The sequence below is a fragment of the Eptatretus burgeri genome, chromosome 5 (genome assembly GCF_056783735.1).
Source record: "Eptatretus burgeri isolate ZD-2024b chromosome 5, Ebu_testis_v1, whole genome shotgun sequence".
Classification (NCBI taxonomy): Eukaryota; Metazoa; Chordata; class Myxini; order Myxiniformes; family Myxinidae; genus Eptatretus; species Eptatretus burgeri.
This window is the reverse complement of record NC_140965.1, coordinates 78,018,376-78,037,606: the sequence shown is the minus strand read 5'-3', so window position 1 is coordinate 78,037,606 and position 19,231 is coordinate 78,018,376. Positions and strand designations below refer to the sequence as shown.

The 19,231-nt window shown below is 42.9% G+C and overlaps 1 protein-coding gene across 11 annotated transcripts in view; it reads right to left on the bottom strand.

Moving 5' to 3' along the window:
- Window positions 1-19,231, bottom strand: part of P4HA1 (prolyl 4-hydroxylase subunit alpha 1) — an 87,003-nt gene that overhangs the window by 14,780 nt on the left and 52,992 nt on the right. For 10 of the 11 annotated variants that reach the window (XM_085882539.1, XM_085882536.1, XM_085882533.1 and 7 more), the window contains 5 exons: window positions 12,455-12,525; window positions 10,899-10,998; window positions 8,635-8,688; window positions 8,313-8,378; window positions 6,706-6,774 (listed from right to left, as the gene is read on the bottom strand). In XM_085882539.1, coding sequence (XP_085738665.1) covers window positions 6,706-6,774; window positions 8,313-8,378; window positions 8,635-8,688; window positions 10,899-10,998; window positions 12,455-12,525 — 360 coding nt within the window. Of the gene's footprint in view, window positions 1-6,705; window positions 6,775-8,312; window positions 8,379-8,634; window positions 8,689-10,898; window positions 10,999-12,454; window positions 12,526-12,652; window positions 12,724-19,231 lie in introns of all 11 variants that reach the window. The other variant, XM_085882541.1, reaches the window with a different exon arrangement.

Sequence of the window (19,231 nt, the reverse complement as noted above, 5' to 3'; positions counted from 1 at the left end):
TGCAACGAACATTCGGGTTGATAAAGTGGATGAAAGCCTGGAACGTCATCGTGCCTGTGTGGATGCTCGTATGCAGCTGCAAGTTGAAGAGTGGGGAGAGCTGAGGAAGCAAGGGATGAATTTGGCGGAGGAGGTAAAAGGATTGGAGGCTCGTTTGGACGAACAAGATAAAATTATGAGCCAAGATGAAGTCTTGGATAAACGCCTGGTAGAGCCGTCTTTTGTAAGTAGAGTGTCCGGGTTGGTTGAGGAGCAGCTACAAACTCGCGACGGAGCCTTGGAGGAGGTTGTGCGGGCCCAGAAGATCCTGCGGGAAGAGGTGAATCGGTCCATTCAACGTTTGGAACAGGAGGCAAAATTGACCCATGAGACCCTCACCACAAAACATCTTTGGCCACAGTGGGCTCCGAAATTGGATACACAGCCACAAGGGTGTTTGATCCCTGGGCTGGATTCGGACAAGGGAGAAACTGAGAAGCGGGCCACCGTAAAAGTGATCCCCCTGGTAAATTTCGACGGGTCAGGGAGCGTTGAAGCTTTTCTGACGCAATTTGAGTGCATTTCCCGACTAAACGGGTGGAATGAGCAGGAACGTACAGGGAATTTGGTGGCAACGTTGCGGGGACCAGCCGCAGATGTGTTAAACGTGATCGCGGAGGGATGTTGACCAGCTCCCACATTTGCGAGGCGTTGAGCCGTCGGTTTGGGTTCGCGGCAAACTCTGATCTGGTGCGGGCTCAGCTCCAGCACCGCAGATTAAAGCCGGGTGAGACAGTGCAGGAGCTGGCACAGGACATTTACCAATCAGTCAGGATCGCGTATCGGGACCTTACAGTGGAGGCGTGGGACAGACTGGCACTCGAGAAATTTTTAGCTGCTCTTCCTGACCCTGAGGTCCGAGCGCTGGTGGAGCTACAGGATCCACCCACCGTTCACCGAGCGGCCGAGTGCGCGGCCAGGCTGGCCTCGTGGAGTCGGCCGGGTCGGGTTCCAGAGAGGCCATCGGTGACAATCCGACAGGTGGAGATTCAGGATCAGGGAGGGGGGCTGGGAGAAATTGGCATTACCCAAATATTACAGAGGATGAATCCTCCTGCTGAACCGCCAGGTCTATCCGAGATGCCCTTTCATAGGTCGAGTCCGGAGATCACTGTCGGGGGTCGGGGAGACTAGATTGGGCTGAGCATATAGGGCCATGCTCGGCTGCTGAGATAGTGGCAAAGTGCCCTCCTTTGGTGGAAAAAAAATGAATTGTGGAAAAATTGGCATGGGTTTGTAAATTCTGCTGGGTTTTAAGAGTGACAATCGGGACAGTGGGTAATTGGAAACAAAGCGGGCATGAGTGGCTGTCCAATGGCTGGTGCGTGGATCGGGTGAGAAGTGCTGTGTGAGTTGTTTTAAGTGAAGAAGTGAAATGTATGGTGCACACATTGTTTTTTTATTGGGCATGGTGTGGTAACAGGGAAGGTCATGGTCGGTGAAGTGTTAGAAATGCAGGTGTCACATGTAAGGCCGATGGGGTGGGGGAGTCATGTGGGTTTTGTGGGTGGGGATGATGTGCTTGTCCACAGGGATTGCTGAAGCTCACGGTGAGCGTGAATTGCGACCCCCTTCAAGGAGATTCACCACCTAGTGGCTAATGGTGACAGTGTCTGGAGGCAACTGGGAGAGGGTCTGGTTGGGCGACCAAGGCGGGTAGGACCTTGGCGACCCAGGAAGGCCAGAGGAGCCAGTGAGACCCCTTCCAGAGTGTTGTACGGGATTAGAGCTGATGGCTACCAGGGGGGAGGGAATCAAAGGGAGCGGGTCGGAGAAGCGTCCGGGTTGGACTAAAGCTTACCTGTGGGCATGGTTGCACCTGAGAAGCCCCCATCATCTTGTGGTAACCCACCCCACGGCCATGACGGGATTCAGCCTGCATGATTAAAATGAGGACCATGACCTAGAAATGTGATGATGACCATGGTGTGAGTGTTGTGAAGATGTGTGAGTCCCACCCGATCCCGCACAACTTGACAGGTGCAGCAAGGGCATGATGTCCGCATAATTTTGGGGCAAGCAAATTTGAAGATTGACTCCCCAGGTAACGTTGGGTCTATTAGCATCCACTGGGGGAGGCGGTCAAGTGTAAATATCTTGTGAATAGTGTCGTTAAGGCTTAGAGTAGGAATGTAAAGTATAAGTGTTGTGTTTTTGTGGAACCTTTTGTTTCCCCCTCCCCAGATCACTGGAAGAGTGCTGGGCAAGAGCGATGATCCGGAGGATGGAGTGCAACTTCGCTCAGTGCTCTCATGTAATAAAATAAAATAAATAAATAAATAAATAAAAAACGAATGATTGTTTAGGCGAGGATAAGGCCATAAGGGGGTAGTACATTAAGCAGGATAGGTAAGTTAGCTGCGACTCGCTGCCCATTGTCCCTCCTACTTTATTTCGTTAGGTTAATTAGGTGTGAGTCAGTAAGTGTTAAGGCTGGTACGGTAGTGCCTGTGATATACCTTGCTGGAGCTGCGGTACCAGAGGAGGGGGCAGTGTTACGTTTGAGGGGGGGGGGTATGCATTCAAAGGGTAATTAGGATGTTTAATTAGGTATGCCCTGCTGTTCGAGTTTACCAGGATCTCGATGTAATAAGTAGTAATTCAGTGGTGATAAGTTGTCTAGTAAATGTTCATTTCTTCAAGGGGGAAATGATAAATGTCACGTAATTAGATAGGGACACGGGATAGGGTAAGTGTGTCTGCGTAAACCCCTTTTGGTATTCTCTGAAGACTGGCCGTGACGTCACAGGACAGTACAGCGGATGGCTCCGCCCCGTGATCACGATTGGCAGAAGGCGACGGCAGTGGGCCAATAAACGGCTCGATTGGAGGTGACGAGGGCAGAACGATAAAAAGGTTCTGTTCGGGGTCGAAAAGGAAGAAGAAGAAGATTACAACCAGAACGCTCGTGTTTTTTTGGTGTGGAACCTGTGGTGGCAGAGAGCGTCCTGGTTGCTGTGCTGAGTCGATCGTGCTCTTGATCATGCCTGGGAGCCTTGCCGAGCCTCGTGCCTCGCTTTGGTTGGCTCTGGGGTTCTGCTGACTCGGAGTGCGGGGTCGGGCGGCGGGCGGGCCTGCTCCCTCTCCTGCTCGCGGCTTGGCGCCAGAACTGGTTCCCTGGCGGCTGTGAGCGGACTTGGGCCAGGACCAGGAGGTCGACAGCACCGTGGTTTCTCCTGCCCCCCCCCCCTGGCGAGAGCAAGGCCGGCTCGTCCGGCGCCGATCCAGGGACAGTTGCGTCCACACCACGGTCCAGCCTGACCACCAGAGATAGCTACGTTTTGTGTGTGTGTGTGTGTGTGTCTGCTTGGCGCCTTAGAGGGATTGAGAACTGTATATTCATTGGAATTGTCTGTGTTTTTCCCCACGCCCGATCCCACACCATCCCGTCGAATCGCCCCGAATCCCTCTTCTTGCAGAGTCTTGTTATTTCTGGTAATTATAAAAAAGGAATAAACATCATCAACTCAGTGAAAAGTGACTCGTGCCACCTTCCTCGTCCCGTTTGCAGCAGAGCGATTAGAACTGCCATGTTTGGGTTATAAATAAATAAATCGCCTCCATCGTTTCGGCTCATTCTACGTTGGCGGGACTGTTGAAGTCCCGTGGACGTCACAATATATATATATATATATATATATATATATATATATATATATATATATATATATACATACATACATACATATATATATATATACATACATATATATATATATATATATATATATATATATATATATATATATATATATATATATATATATACCCATGTGCAAATTAATTGACTCACTAACGTTTTTTTCACGTTTTTCAAACATTTTGTATTATCCCTCCATAATATACCTGTTTTTACAATGACATTCATGTTTATTATCATTTTAAGGTCGTTGGCATTTGCTGGAGCTTTTTCAGGAGGAGCTTGGATCTAGATGTAATGCACATGCGCGAAGTTTTGGTGGGTGATGCACTACTACTGGGTGGGTGATGCAACAGGGATCCTTACGTCAGCCCCATTGTTTCACTCGGCATTCAAGACCACTCGTGAGAGACGATGGACATCACTCCTCAGAAGCGGATGAAGATTTTTATGCTATTCGAGCACTCTGAGAAGTCACAGAGTGAGATCGCAATGATTGTAGGTGTCAGTCAGCGCTCCATCTCACGGATTATCAACCAAGGCGTCACAACTGGATCTCTGTCACCAAAGCGTAAAGGAAAGTGTGGAAGAACTCTTAAAATGACACCGAGAAACGATTTGTTTTTGATTCGTCAAAGCAAACTTGATCTTCAAAAGACCAGCGATGATCTGCAAAAAGATCTAGCCAGATCAGGAGTCGCTGTGAGTTCCAGCACTGTTCGAAGAAGGCTCCTGAATGTGGGTCGGATAGCCCGAAGAGCAGTCAAGAAACAACGACTGACGACCAAAATGATGGGTAAAAGATTGCGATGGGCCAATAAGTATCAGAACTGGACGAAGGAGGACTGGCAGAAAGTGATGTTTTCCGACAAAGCCACTTTTTCGTTCAAGGACACAGGAGTCAACATGTTCGCCGTTCCCCAGGTGAGAAGCTCCGTGAATGTCACATCAACCAATGTGTAAAACGCCCTGAAAAGAAAATGTTCTGAGGTTGTTTCAGCTATGCTGGCATGGGATCTCTTTGTCCCATCCATGGGATGATGAATTCTAGCCATTACATTGAAGTGATAGAGGAAAAAGCGATTAAAGACATGTGGAAGGCATTTCCAGATGGTTCAGGGGTGTTCCAGCAGGATCTTGCTCCTTGCCATACATCGAAGGTGATGACCAATTTCTTCAAAAGAAACAACATAAAGGTGTTGGACTGGCCGGGAAACTCTCCGGATTTGAATCCGATCGAAAATCTGTGGTCCATCATTAAATCTTGCCTGCGTGAAATGGACTGTGCCACAAAACCCAAGCTAATAGAGGCCATAATGCAGCTCTGGTACCATGACAAAGAGATCAAGGAAAACTGTGAAAACTTGATAGATTATATGCCAAAGCAAATTCAAGAGGTGATAAACAATAAAGGTGGACACACTTCCTATTAAAATGTGACAAAAGTTGACGAGATTATACGAATAGATGATCATTTTGATTAAAATTATCATTTTCATTGTTTTTAACGTTTGAGTCAATTAATTTGCACAAGGTTGTATGTATGTATGTATGTTCCTGAAATAGAGCCAAAATGGTACATGATATCGCAAAAATTTAGGGCCACCTTACTCACCATTCTCCTGCGGTGTGCAGTATCAAGTTTTGTTAAAATCGGGCAACGAAAAAAATTATTAAAAAATCAATTCCCGATTCAGTCAAGTACTCAAAGGGATTATTTGATCAATGCAAACAACCTCAGCGGTATAGTTTGCTGGAGATATCTTTTCTTTTTTATTTTGAAATTATATTTTTATCAAATCTGTCACAACGGGAAGCAAACGGGTTCACAGGTCATCTAGTATATTACTAAAACTCTCATCTTGTATGTATGTGTATATGATTGTATATATATATAGTAATACCTTGACATACGAATTAATTCGTTCTGTGACTGAGCTCGTAACTCGGTTTGCTCGTATATCAAAACAATTTTCCCAATTGAAATTAATTAAAATACCATTAATCAGTTCCAGCCCCCCAAAAAACACCCTAATTTCTTTGTTTTAAAAATGAGAAATGTATTTATAAATAATTAATACAAAACATAATACAAAGATAATAAAATAGAATATAAATAAATAAACTGGTTTTATAAAGTGTATTTACCTTGGAGATGAGACGACTTCGGTTTACGGAAGATTCTGGTGGAGGTGGCGGTGGAGGTGGCGGCAGTGGTGGAGATTTGAAGGTCTCATCACACTTTATCGCTAAACATAATTGATACAATTTATTTTTTTTTAATTCACTTTATCGCTAAACATAATTGATACAATTTTTTTTTTTAATTCACTTTATCGCTAAACTTAATTGCTACAATTTTTTTTTCATTTGTTTTTTTCACTTCACTTATCATTTGTTTCTTCTTAGCACTGTCCTTTGCAGTTACTTTTTTAGGACTCATGGTTGAGTTACAACAAATAAATTTGGCAAAATAACTGCACCAATGAAAAAACAAGAGCTAAACACAACGCAGATTACTACGGTACGACCCTACTCAACGAGATAACCAAGAGAACTGAACGAGTGAGTGGCGGGAGATGCGTGAAAAGGCGGGAGATGCGGGTGTTCGCTTGCTTGGCTGCGCGCGTCTCAAAGCTCGCTCCACTCGTAACTCGGTTCTAGACTCGTAACACAAAGCAAAAAAATCGTCCAAGCAACGGCTCGTAACTCGGAATACTTGTAAGTTAGTGCATTCTTATGTCAAGGTATTACTGTGTGTGTGTATATATATATATATATATATATATATATATATATATATATATATATATATATATATATATATATATGTATGTATGTATGTATGTATGTATGTATGTATGTATGTATCTGTTTGTTCCCGAAATGCAGCCAAAATGGTACACGATAGCGCAAATATTTTAGGGCCACCTTACTCACCATTCGCCTTGCATTTAAAAAAAAAAAAAGAAGAAATAAGCCTTGTTTCCAGTCCCAAAGCTCTTAATCATCGACTCGACGATTACCTTTTTTGGCTTGATAGCTGCACCGATGTCCGTAAAGACTGTTGCACCACCATACATAACATCACTCATCTGGGGATGAAGACATCAAGGGAATTGCATCATTTATGCCACAAGCATTAACTATTAGGGAACAAAAGGAGAAAAATATTAACCTATATATTGTAACAGAAAACATGCATAATAATTATTCAAACGAGACAAAGCACCTCACAACACAGAGCCCCACCAAGGTTTTTGTCTAGATGAATCAAGGATCAAATAGTTTTAAGAAATACAAAAAAAAACGTCTGTGACCGTGTTCCTCATGCATAGCCACATCTTTAAAGCTATAAAACTCCATACTCAGGGTACAGATACAACTTTGTCTGGGAAGTAACATGGGCTATGTTTCTGCAGCCTCAGGAGGCAGTTTTGAGGCAAATGTGACCAATCCAGTGGACCCTCAAATATCGGGGGATGTAATTTCACAGGTTTTCGACCAATCGTGGGCAATCTATTTTGTCCTGATTTCATTATCGTGGGATTTCATTTCGACCAATCACGGTTTTTGAGCCGAGAAGAGTCATCTTTTGTGTCCATCCCGTACATGTAGGATTATCTGCCATTACGAGCCTTGTGTTGTTTCTCCTGCACCGTTTTTAATAAACCCAAATATAAAAGCGATGGACAAAGTTAGTTGTGTCAAAAGGCAGAGAAGGGTTATAATGTTGGGCGAAAAGATAAGAGTTGTTAGATCGGTTGGCTCAAGGAGAAAATGCGGCATCTGTAAGGTCCGCCATTACAGGGTCAATGATTGTAGTTTGAACCTTCCCCATTCCCAAGCCTTCATTATCCAACTCTGCATTCAAACCTCATTCCAAACCCTCAATTTCCGGATTCAAATACCCGTTCTAATGCTTCATTCTCAAATGCACATTCTCAACCGCGGCTCATGAAACAAATTAAGGTGTTTAATATATATTAGAACCCCGCTTCATTGCTGTGAAAAGCTGCATGCATGTGGCATAATTTTTTTTTAATGTCTTGGAATGAATGTGACAGATACAGATTACTGTATATCAAAGTGTTAACAAACACTGAAGAACGGGCACGCCTAATTATGTCATAATCCACATTCAGGGTACAAAATTAACTTGTGATTAAAGTAGACCTAAAATGTTATGGTCAAGTTCAACAACTTTGTGAGACAGTGTGCCTAAGGCAGGAAGGGCACATTGCTGGGCATGCAAGTTAAGCCTGTAAGACTTGCAGTATCCCTCAAACCATAAATGGTGTGGAGAAACACACACTCAGGAATGGGCATAGATACTTTGGGACATAATCCATACTTTAGGTTAAAAATAAAAAAAATTAAAAAAATCAACAAGGTTCAATCCAACAACTAGCAAACTGTGTCCAAGGCAACCCAAGAGCATTACGATGAAGTTGGTGTACATGTGAACATGCGCACTAAAAAATCCTCTCCCTTTGGAGTGAGACAAACAAAAGGCCAAAGCTCCCTCAGAAAGAAAAAAAAAAAAAACATACGAAGATGATGAAATCTTTCAATTACAACAGCAACTGCGATGAGCTCCAGGTTTACAGAATAAATATCAAATTGGACTCACATAAAAAAGCCACGTGGCTATTCTGTTTCCAGTACCAAGGCTCTTGAAAGCATCTGGTTCTTCTTTCTGGAGAGAGAGACAGAGAGACAGAGAGACAGAGAGACAGAGAGACAGAGAGACAGAGAGAGAGACAGAGAGAGAGAGAGAGAGAGAGAGAGAGAGAGAGAGAGAGAGAGAGAGAGAGAGTTGTATAAAGTCCAATATTTTCACTTCACACCTCTCACGCACCAACAACAATGCACTTGTTCCAAAATCATTTGCGTGCCTCTCCGTGTGTTCACGTCCTCCCTGCCCACTCTTGCCTCCAAAAATAATCACTCACCCTTGCAAAGTCAAAATGCGGCTCATATTGACCACCCATGCCGTAGTTTGCCACCTGCATAGAGAAATGTGTCAATTTAGATGGACAAGCAATGAAAGAGATGAGTATAATTTGTAGAAAAACATCAATTCCACAAGCAATAAGAATCATCGTCATAATGCACTCATGTAAGAGAGTTAATTTGGTGGAACAACTGCCCAATATATTTCCAGCAGAAACTCCATGACACAATTATATTCCTTTCACAAACCGTCACAGTGACTCGGATGATGGTCCATATTGGGAAAGTATCAGAATTGATAAAACTAGTACGTGCCCGTGTGTGCGTGCCCGTACATGCAAAAAAAAAAAAAGAATAAAAAAAAGAAGAATTGTGACGTCAATTGTGACATCAAAGCACAGTGTCCTGTCATTGGTTTGGTAAATAAATGGCCATAACTTGGGAACCACTTGTCTCATTAATATCAAACCTTGAAAAGGCACATCCACAGGGCCCCAGCAATATACCTGGCAAGTTTCAATTCGATCAGACCAGTGGTTGTCGAGAAACAGCGGTCGCAGACAGACACACACATACACACACACAGAGATTGCTGGAATTATAGATAGATGGTGTCCCGAGAGACCAAGACTTTGTGTACAGATTGGTGGCACATGAATTAACCTTTAATCATGGAACGCACATAAAAATGCCCAAAAATGAATACTGAATGTACAAAGGTACAAAAACTATGGAATAAAGAAATAAAAATGATGTATTAAAAAATAAAAAAAAAATAAGTAAATAAAAAAACAGCATTACACAATCCAACTATTAATTTGCAATTGGTCAGTGGCTTTGACACCAATACAATTATTTATTACGGACCTTTGGCATCAAAAAGCTACATATTATCAAACAGTTTCAAACGGAGTCCCTCACTGCCATTAGAGCATTTAAATTGCATCAGATGTGGCAATAATGCGAATTGTTGCTCCCAGCTTGCCGGCTTGATGACGGAAGATGCCATTTGCATTTTGCCGCCTTCATCCCTATTCTGTTTAGAATCCCATGCTACAAATACGAGTTTTCGTAACGTTCTAGAAATGGAGGACTTGGCAACTGAGCCATGGTTTGTTGTTCATTATAAAATTGCATGCATGGTTTTTATACGTGATTAATTTCATTGTCATCAATGTTTGGTATGTCACACAGTTATGGAGCTTTCAAAACAGCACGAGCATCATCATATTTTAATGCAAAGAAGTGTGCAAGCTTCATGGTGGTGACAGTGTATGGCGAAGGTGTGCCCCTCATAATGTACAGGAGAAAAATCGGTGGCCGACCAACTCGAAGACATCCCCAGGACATGGTGGCTAGCAGTTGTGATTGGCCCATAAACTTGTTCTAGTCAAGGCATTAATCATGGACGATTAGCATGTTCAAGTCACCAAAATAGCCACAGAACCTGGAAATTGTCAATGCAGTCTGCAATCACGGGAGAATATTATGCCAGCCTCATGCAAACAATGTGGTGGACCATCAAGGAAAAAAAACATCATGGGGATGTTGAAGAAAGGTGTGCTCCTTTGTGTCTGTGCACAAGGCTCATGTTGCACTGACTGGCAGTTATAAATGTGGCTTCAAGCAGCTGCATCAGCGCCACCATCCAACCCAGAGCTGGTGATCAACAATTAAGGATCTGTTTCGACGTTTTAAGTACAACCTGTGGTGTGGCTGCCTATTTGATGATGATGAGAAAGTTACTGAAACCCTCGAGACGTGGCTGAAAGGGTAATCTGAAAACCTCTGTTTTATTGGCACAGACGATTTGAGGGATAAATGGAGTAAATTCAATTTGAGAACACGTTCATGAAAAACATTCAAAATGTTGACCAGTCTTCAACGATTGTGAGCATCCCATTCCTACATTCTTTTAAACCCCTTATAGCACAGTACAAGTGTCAAATGATGATAAAACATTCACTTGCTACACATGATAATCAGAAGTAGTAGATGCTATGAAGTGTAGAACATCACAGGGAGGGAGTGCAGCGACAGGTTTCGAAACAACTTTGCTCCATTTAACAGTGGATGTTGTAGAAAGTAATTTAATATTCACAAATAATTTCGATTTTATCCACAAGCATGTGGACCGAGGCTCAATATGCAAAGGACTGCTGAAAATGTGACTGCTCTACAAAGAACATAAAACTTTGCTTAAATGATCAAAAGGTGCATACTATTCCTCCAAAGCATTTCAATGTGAAACAGCAAAAATCACCTGGAGGTCTTCTGCAGTCTGCACATTGAGACCTGTTATGCTTTCGATTCGTCGGTTGATACGCGCCACCACGGAGTCTTCAGATTCCCCAAGCCAAGCGCTGCACGCACCAGGGGCATGGATGAAGTTAATGCACTCGACCACAGGTAGCCCAAAGCTGACCTTTATTCACAGAATATATTAATTAATGGTATATATTTAGCCCCAGTATCTTTTAAGTTTAAGATTAAATCAGTTTCTTTGCTGCTCTCTACTTCATTTTACAGATGCATCGAACGAGAAAATTAACGGCACAGATCAAAGTGCCAAAGCTACCGTTAGCACGATGACTAATAATTATTCCTACCAAATTTACATCCGAATGCACAACTAATTTTCCAAACTCATCATCTTATAAGGGTGATTCTCGTGAAAGTAAAACTGTAAAATAATTTATGGGAAACCAGATACTGGTGAAGTACGCGTTCCGTACTCAAAAATGAGGTTCGGATCTTCAGCAAGATCTCATTCATATGCAAAGAAGTCTTTTATGACACGACCGTTCGCTCCGTTAATGTGTGTGGACGGACTCCCTGGATGGCCCAACACCAGAGAACCCTTTTCCTTTCACGAAGCCCAACAACTCAGCCAAAATCATTCCCTGGGTTTACACTGTCTTGCATGCCCCGGCATTGTTATAAGCCACAAACACGAAAGTAAACAATAATGCACCTCAAGTTAGTTCTGCACGAGTAATCGGTGAACAAGCACAGCATCAATTACATGCCATCCTACTATATTAAATAAGGCAATTCTCTGAAAGTGGGTATATACATTTGAAAATCACAGAAATAACTAAATAAAAAAACAAAAAAAAACAGGGCTGGCCAAACTCCACCAAATTAATGCATAATCATGTGTTGGTAGCCCCCAGGGTCAGGTCACAGGCACAAGGGGGAATGGAAACAAAATCTACAGTGGGGAGTGGGGTGGGGGTGAGATGCCTTGCTTCCTGTCCTGATAAATAATGCATTGCATACACTCAGAGCTAGTGAAAGATAAAACTTTCACTTGAAGCACCCTTACACTTTTCTTGCTCACCCAAATGTTGTAAAAGTTCAAAACTGCACAGGCAAAAATGGAACAGTTAGAACTGTGGTATATGAGAGTTGTACTCTTCAATTCGTCGGTGGAGTTGCCGAACGAGAGAGTTGTACTCTCATATAACATAGTTCCAACTAAAATAGTATGCAGACAATTACCATTTTTGCCTGGGTGTGTTTACACCATGCAGCAATATAGACAACAGAGTAAAAGCATATCACAAAGCGTGAGCACCACTTCCAGGGTTCGTAACACTCAAAACGGTTTGTGAAATTATCCTTCTCTAATGGCTATTACACAATCAAAACACCCAGGAATTGAAAGATGGACAGCGAACTAGTTGCTTTCACAAAGCCAGGAAGTGCAGACAAACCATCACGGCTCTCTGGCATGTGCAAAACAAAACAGCATGCCAGAGAGCTCCAGAAAGGAATTGAATTCCGTTGTTGTGTATGGCTAAGGCCCACACTCACCTTTTGCTAACACGGTAGTGCGCCGTTTCAAGCTCCCCCGTGATCGGATTGGAGATGGTTGCCCTTCTGAGCTGTGAAAGCAACCAATAGCGAAGAGAATTACACACAAGCAGAAGCAATGAGGAAAAACAGGCCACTTTGGCCTTCATGACAGCACATCACCCGGCAAGCTGAGATCATCTTACCATCTGCACTCACCTTTTGCTGACTCTGTAATCTGCCGTTTCTAGATTTCCTGTCTTGGGGTTTTTAACGGTGGCTCTTCTCAACTGCACAGAATTGAAATTGATTGATATTTTCGGTTAGCCATTGACAGCTGAATGCCAGGATTTCACAATTCCATCTTTCAAGCTTTTTCCAGAGACAACACTTTTATATCTAATAGTCGGAACAAGCGGACATTTGAACATTACCTGTAAGAAAGGGTGAGGTATGGCTAAGGACAGCGGCACAAGAAAGACGAATGCAAATGGGGAATACGAGATGGCAGTGAGCTGCACCATGAAGCAGTGGAGGGAGGAATGTCATTTGAAAAACACGGAGGCAATTCCACAGGCCAGAAAATAGGGGGCGCATAGCTCGCTTTCTTCCAGTAAATCTCTCCTTGTGAAACTCCCAAAATACAGGCTCACAGCTCACCTGTCCTCAATTTTTCCTCTCTTTTCCTGCTTGTGGAACTACATTGCTCAGTCTATGCTTTCCTTGTCTTCCCTCCATGGCTTCAAGGTTGCATACACCATCATCTCAGGTCATCCTCCATCCCTAGAAATGATCTTTTCTACCCTCATTAACCCTTTCCTTGAACTTGGGGGTTGCTACCTTTCCTTCCTTCCCTCTCCTGTACCTATTCATTCATCCCTTGTTATATCAGTGTGTTGTCGCACCACTCTATCATAAGTGCACTCCCTTTTGTCCTCTATCACTTCCACAAGCCTACATTTTGTACACCACCATTTGTACAACTTTTCCTGAGGCTGTTCAATCCCACATCTCTCCAGGGCTTCAAGCAGTCAGGGCATCACAACCTCATGCCATCTTTCATCCCTACCCACAATATCTTCTACCCTCATTAACACTACATAACCAACCTCCTCTTACTTGCAGGTTACTGGTTTCTCCCTTCTGTCCAGTTTTATTTTTTTCCCCCCAGAATTCATTTCCTTGCTTGCACATCCATTTGGACCCACTGTGTCCATTGCCGTTTAGCACTCTGTAATCTCACTCTCACATGAGGCTTGATCCTGTATAAAAATTACCCTCGCCAGAGGAGAGGGTATTGCATTTGGGTCCGTTGGTCTGTCTGTCTGCACAGAACTTCAGTGTTTTTCTCCACATCCGCTTGTCGGATCGAGACAAAATTTTCATCATAAGAACGAATACTCATGTAGAATATTTCAAATATAATTATGGTCATTTGGTGTGGCAGCCATGTTGGTAAAACGGAAAAACTTTAGACCTCTGTATATCTGAAACTGCATCAAAGAAAAAATTGAAACTTGGCACATGCCAAGTACTGCTCATGAGGAATAAGTGTTTTTCATGACATCATACATGCCTTTGTTATGACGTCATATTGCATATGCAGAACACAACATTTGATGAGTATGAAAAATTTTGAGGGTCATCGAGGGATAAAACGTTCCACAGGAAAACATTTGATGATGTCATCGGTCATGTGATTCGGCAGCCATATCATTTCAAAAAATAATAAAAATATAATTTTTTTTTTAAACCTTCAAAAATCTTCTCTGAAGTGGCTGAACAGATTGAGGTGAAGCTTCACACATATAACCACCTCTTCACAAGGAACAAAAGGTTCACACATATGATGTCATAGGTCACATGGTTTGGCAACCATATTGGATTCACTGGTGGTCGTCTTTCGGCTGCTCCTGTTAGGGGTCGCCACAGCGGATCATCCGTTATGATCCGCATACTGATTTGGCACAGGTTTTACGCCGGATGCCCTTCCTGACGCAACCCTGGTCGCCTCTTACGACACAGGGATAAGGATTGGGTTTCGCCATGATTCCGGGCTGTCCTACACCCTCTCATAGCACGGCCCAGTGCAGAGCACCCATCCTCAAGCGATCCTCCAACCCAAGCCTCCGAGTAGCCGGATTACAGGCGCACGCCACTACGCCCGGTATATATTGGATTCACTATAAAACTTATAAAAATCTTCTCCAGAATGGCTGGACAGATCGAGGGGAACTTCACACAAATGTTCCCCAAGCCATGGGTGTACAAGTTTGTATAGGAATAATTGATAGGTCACAGCATTTGGCAGCAATATTGGATTAAAGAAAAATATTAAATGTTTTTTCTGCAACCGCTTAATCAATTGATGTGAAGTTTCACAAATATGATCGAGTAGTGATGAGGAATATACGTTTTAAATTTCAATTTGATCAGACACATGATCTGGCAGCCAGAATTTTTATTTTTTTGATCTGGGTTCTTTCATTTTTTTTTTTAGAATAAAGCTCACTTGGCTGTGCCTGCATGGGTTTAAGGGTAGAGGAGTCACAGCTGAAATGTAAATCCTATGCAGGTTCCTCCTGATGACTCTATCTTTGCTCTTTGCTTGTTTGGGTTCCTCCTGATTACCCCGATGCAGGACTGTACCTATTTGGTCTTCCATTTGATTTGAATTGAGTTTATTTTAATCACATTCTGCATTCAATCGAATAATAACTAGCATCCGTTGAAGACAAAGTCTTCGATATTCCCTGCCATAGTAAATGAGGACAAGGTTTTCACTCCACTAAAGGCCCAGTCACACCTTGACGTTTTAGCCAGCAATGGCAACGTATCAAAATGTATGTAAAACGCTGGCTTACACTGAACTTTTGATGTTTTTTTTTTAAAGATTCGGACGTATTCATAACGAGTTGGTCGTATGCATAATATATTAGTAACGGACACAGAAAGTTTCGTTGTCTTATAGATAACTTATACCAACGAATGCTTAGCCTGTTGTCGGCGTTCACAACCTATGCCCAACGATAGTCTAACTTATGCATAGCGCGCTGCACGTATTGCGGACGATCACGTGGCGTAGCCTATTAAAAGGCTGCCGCACAATGATTCAAATCATAACCGCCGGAGAAATGGAAGTGTCAACATCGCAGTCACACCTTGGCGATCTTGCCAGCGTATGCCGACCTCTGAAAAATGCGTCTAAAACGCTGGCGCACGTAGAATATGGTATGGGTAAGGTTGGTATGCGTGAATAGAATGCAAAAGTACACTATCATACGTCGTAGTAAGTGGAGTACGTCTTGTACTTTTAAACGTGTTAAACATTTTACGACGTACTTTCCGTATGCCTCACACGTTCCGCATGCGATGGGAATAAGTTGTCGGCACGATATGCGATCGTTGGCACACGTCGACAAAAGTTACTTGTAAGTTACTCATAAGTCGAAACACGTCAAGGTAATGGTTAGCGTCAGTGTTCCAGACTCCCTGTTTTTTTTTTCTTTGGTATGACGGTGAGGTTGACACTTCGATTTCTAGTGCGGTTATAATATAATATAATTAATAGGCTGCCGCTCAACGATTTAAATCATAACCGCACTAGAAATCAAAGTGTCAACATGACCGTCATACCGAAGAAAAAAAATATATATATTAAAAAACCAGGGAGTCTGGAACACTGACGCTAACCATTACATTGACGCGTTTCGACTTATGAGTACCTTACAAGTAACGTGTGTCGACGTGCGTCAACGATCGCGTAACGTGCCTTCAACACATTACTCATAGGTTAGAAATAAGTTTCGGGTACGCTAAACATTACCTCGACGCATTTCGCCTTATGATTCACTTACAATTAACGCATGTCGACGTGTGTCAACTATCGCATAACGTGCCTACGACTTATGGCCAGCGTAGCGGAACTTGTGAATCATACCCTGGCATAAGTCGTAAAATTTCAAGCATGCTAAAATTTGAGGACAACCGCAAAGTGCAACGATGAAAGCCAGCGTACTACGACGCATGGCAGTGTTTTTCAGCATGCTCTCAATGTTTCCAAAACTTACCCATAACGTATTCGACGTGTAGCAGCGTTTTAGACAAATTTTTCAAAAATCGGCATAAGCTGGCTAAAACGTCAAGGTGTGACTGACTGGGCCTTTACAAGCCATTTAAGATACTGGATTATCAGGGAAATTCATCTCAATCCAGCTTGTTTCCATGGAAACGGAACACATATTTTAAAATCTGTAAACATCAAAAGGCACGAGTTCACCACTTGCTTGATATGTGTACCAAATTTCGTAAAGATATCTTGAGGGAATTTGTAGTTAAGCTCCGGAAACAAAATGTGACGGACAGTCGGACGAATGGACGGACACACCTTATGTCTATATCAATTCACAAGTAGCAAAAGGCGCCAGTTCATTTTATTCTTGATGTGTGTACCAAATTTCATCAAGAAATAGATAATAGTTTTGCAACTAAGCTCTGGAAAGAAAGGTTAACCTCAATTATTTCTTAATACCGAACTTGTTTCCATGGAAAGTGACAGAAATTTTTTTGGGGGAAATCTCTAAATATAAAAAGGCACCAGTTCACCACTTGCTTGATATGTGTACCAAATTTCGTAAAGATATCTTGAGGGGATTTGTAGTTAAGCTCCGAAAACGAAATGTGACAGACGGACGGACGGACAGAACCCATTTCTATATCCCCCGCCAACTTTGTTGGTTGGCGGGGGATAATGAAAAATGCCATGGGTCAGGGTCAGGTGTACAATCAAAGCAGGTCGTCTTGATAGTCAGTCATCACTGCTAGCAGTTATAAAGTGGCAGTTCTAATTGTCTCTTATTAATTACATAACACACCAGTAACACAAACGCCACACAAAACAAGTCCTGGTGAGGGTCTGCAATCTCTGATTGTTCTTTTTTGTGTTTTGTTTCTGAAGGAATACAGGTGACCAAGAGGCCTAGATTTTAAAAAGGCTGACAAAAAGGAGGGTGTTTGATCAACGTCTTTACCCTAGCTGGTGATGTGTGGGTGGCTGAAAGGGCAGAGGAAGCAAGACTAGATGACAAACAGCAGAAGAATAAAAGGCCAATCAACAACCAGTCTCTGGTGAGAAAACAGTAGACTCGGTGAAACAGCATTTTGATGGGTGATGTCAATGGTCTTCAGAGCCTTTGTCTCAAACGTTTTCAAGTGTGCAAGGTTGGATACATGGATGTTGCTCCTACTCCCTTTCCATTCCATAAGGGAGAAAAACTCATTTTGCTTTCCAATGCTTCATTGCAAAGACATTCTGCAGAAAGAATGAATGTCTTTGCCGAGTGCAGAATGCCAAATCTGTGACTGGTTTTCTCAAAACCTTAGAGATGTGGTAGCCCAGGAGAGTTGTTGGTTAAGGTCAGATCCAAGAGTTCAATGGACTGAGCTTTTTTCACAGGTTCATCACAGAAGCAGAAATATCGATTTCCGTAATGGTTCTTGTGGAAAGAAACTGAATAAATGGGACTTACCGAGATCAAAAGTCGTGTTCCAGGTATCAGTTTATACATTTTCTAGGTTTGCTGTGAGGGATGCAACCACTGCCATTCTGTCACAGGGTTGTTGAACTGCTCAACATTGTGTTGAGGCATCGACTACATGATAAATATAATTATCTAAGGAAACAATGAATTAATGAAAAGTAAGATTTGGGCGGAAGACTGCTCTCGGGCACAACAGCCTCCACAGATAAAGCAATTGATAAGAAGCCATCAAAAGTTGTGCAGTCGTTGCAACAGTGGAGATAGTTCACCACCCAAATAGTTTTTAATGTCATAGGCAGTGAGCTTGGCAAGCAATGGCAGGTGCCAAGCTGTGTTGAAGGAATGGTATACATCTAAAGAGGCATACAGGAGATATGTCCCGTTTCTGATTCAAATGTCAGTCCATTGCGAGAAGAGAAGCGTGTTCAGACTTAAGTGGCTAATGTGAAAACCAAACGACGAATGTGCTTAGACCAATGTAGAAAAGGAATGATTTTATATCAGCAGCAATAACGAATTGAATTGCTTTGCTAATTATTATATGAAGCTGCTTGACCAAGCTGTAGTTGAATGGATAAGTCTTTTCACTCTTATTGTGGATTTGATATACAGTCATTGTCAGGTCAGGCCAGATTAGATCTGTGACTTGCTACAGGTACCATGTGAACCTGTATTAACCTGTTTCATGGTCGGATTGTCGGCGACTAAACCGGCTCCCCCACCAGGTTTCCTGATGATGAGGGTGTATGGAAATGGACACCCAGCAGAATTAAAAACAAAACCTGTCAAAAGGGCAGAGGAGCTCCTTGTGAGCAAACAGCCATCCATATCTCGTGCCCAACTGTATCTGCGGACATCCTCCTGCAGTTGAGTTACTTTTATTAGGAGGTTAGTGGCAGGATTTGCACTCCGGCCACCGTAAAACCCTTCATTCCGCAAAACATACGAAAAGCAAAAGGAAATCTGAAAACCCACTCCGTGGGAAGACCTCTTGTGCAGGTGCCCTCCGCAGGACAGCTCACCTGATGATGGGATTGGGGCAAAGCCTTTGGGACCCCCAATCTTTGATGGTAGGAAGAAAACCACAGGGTAACCTTCTCGGGTCAGACTGCGGTCGTGTGTGTCGGTGTGGTGCTGAGGTGTTGTCCACCAGATGGCGGTCTCCTTGGGTTAACCTGAGGTGGTCCCTTTGGGTGGGTGCCTGGAATGCCCTATCCCTTAGAGACGATGATCACCTGTCTCTGTTATCATTTGATCT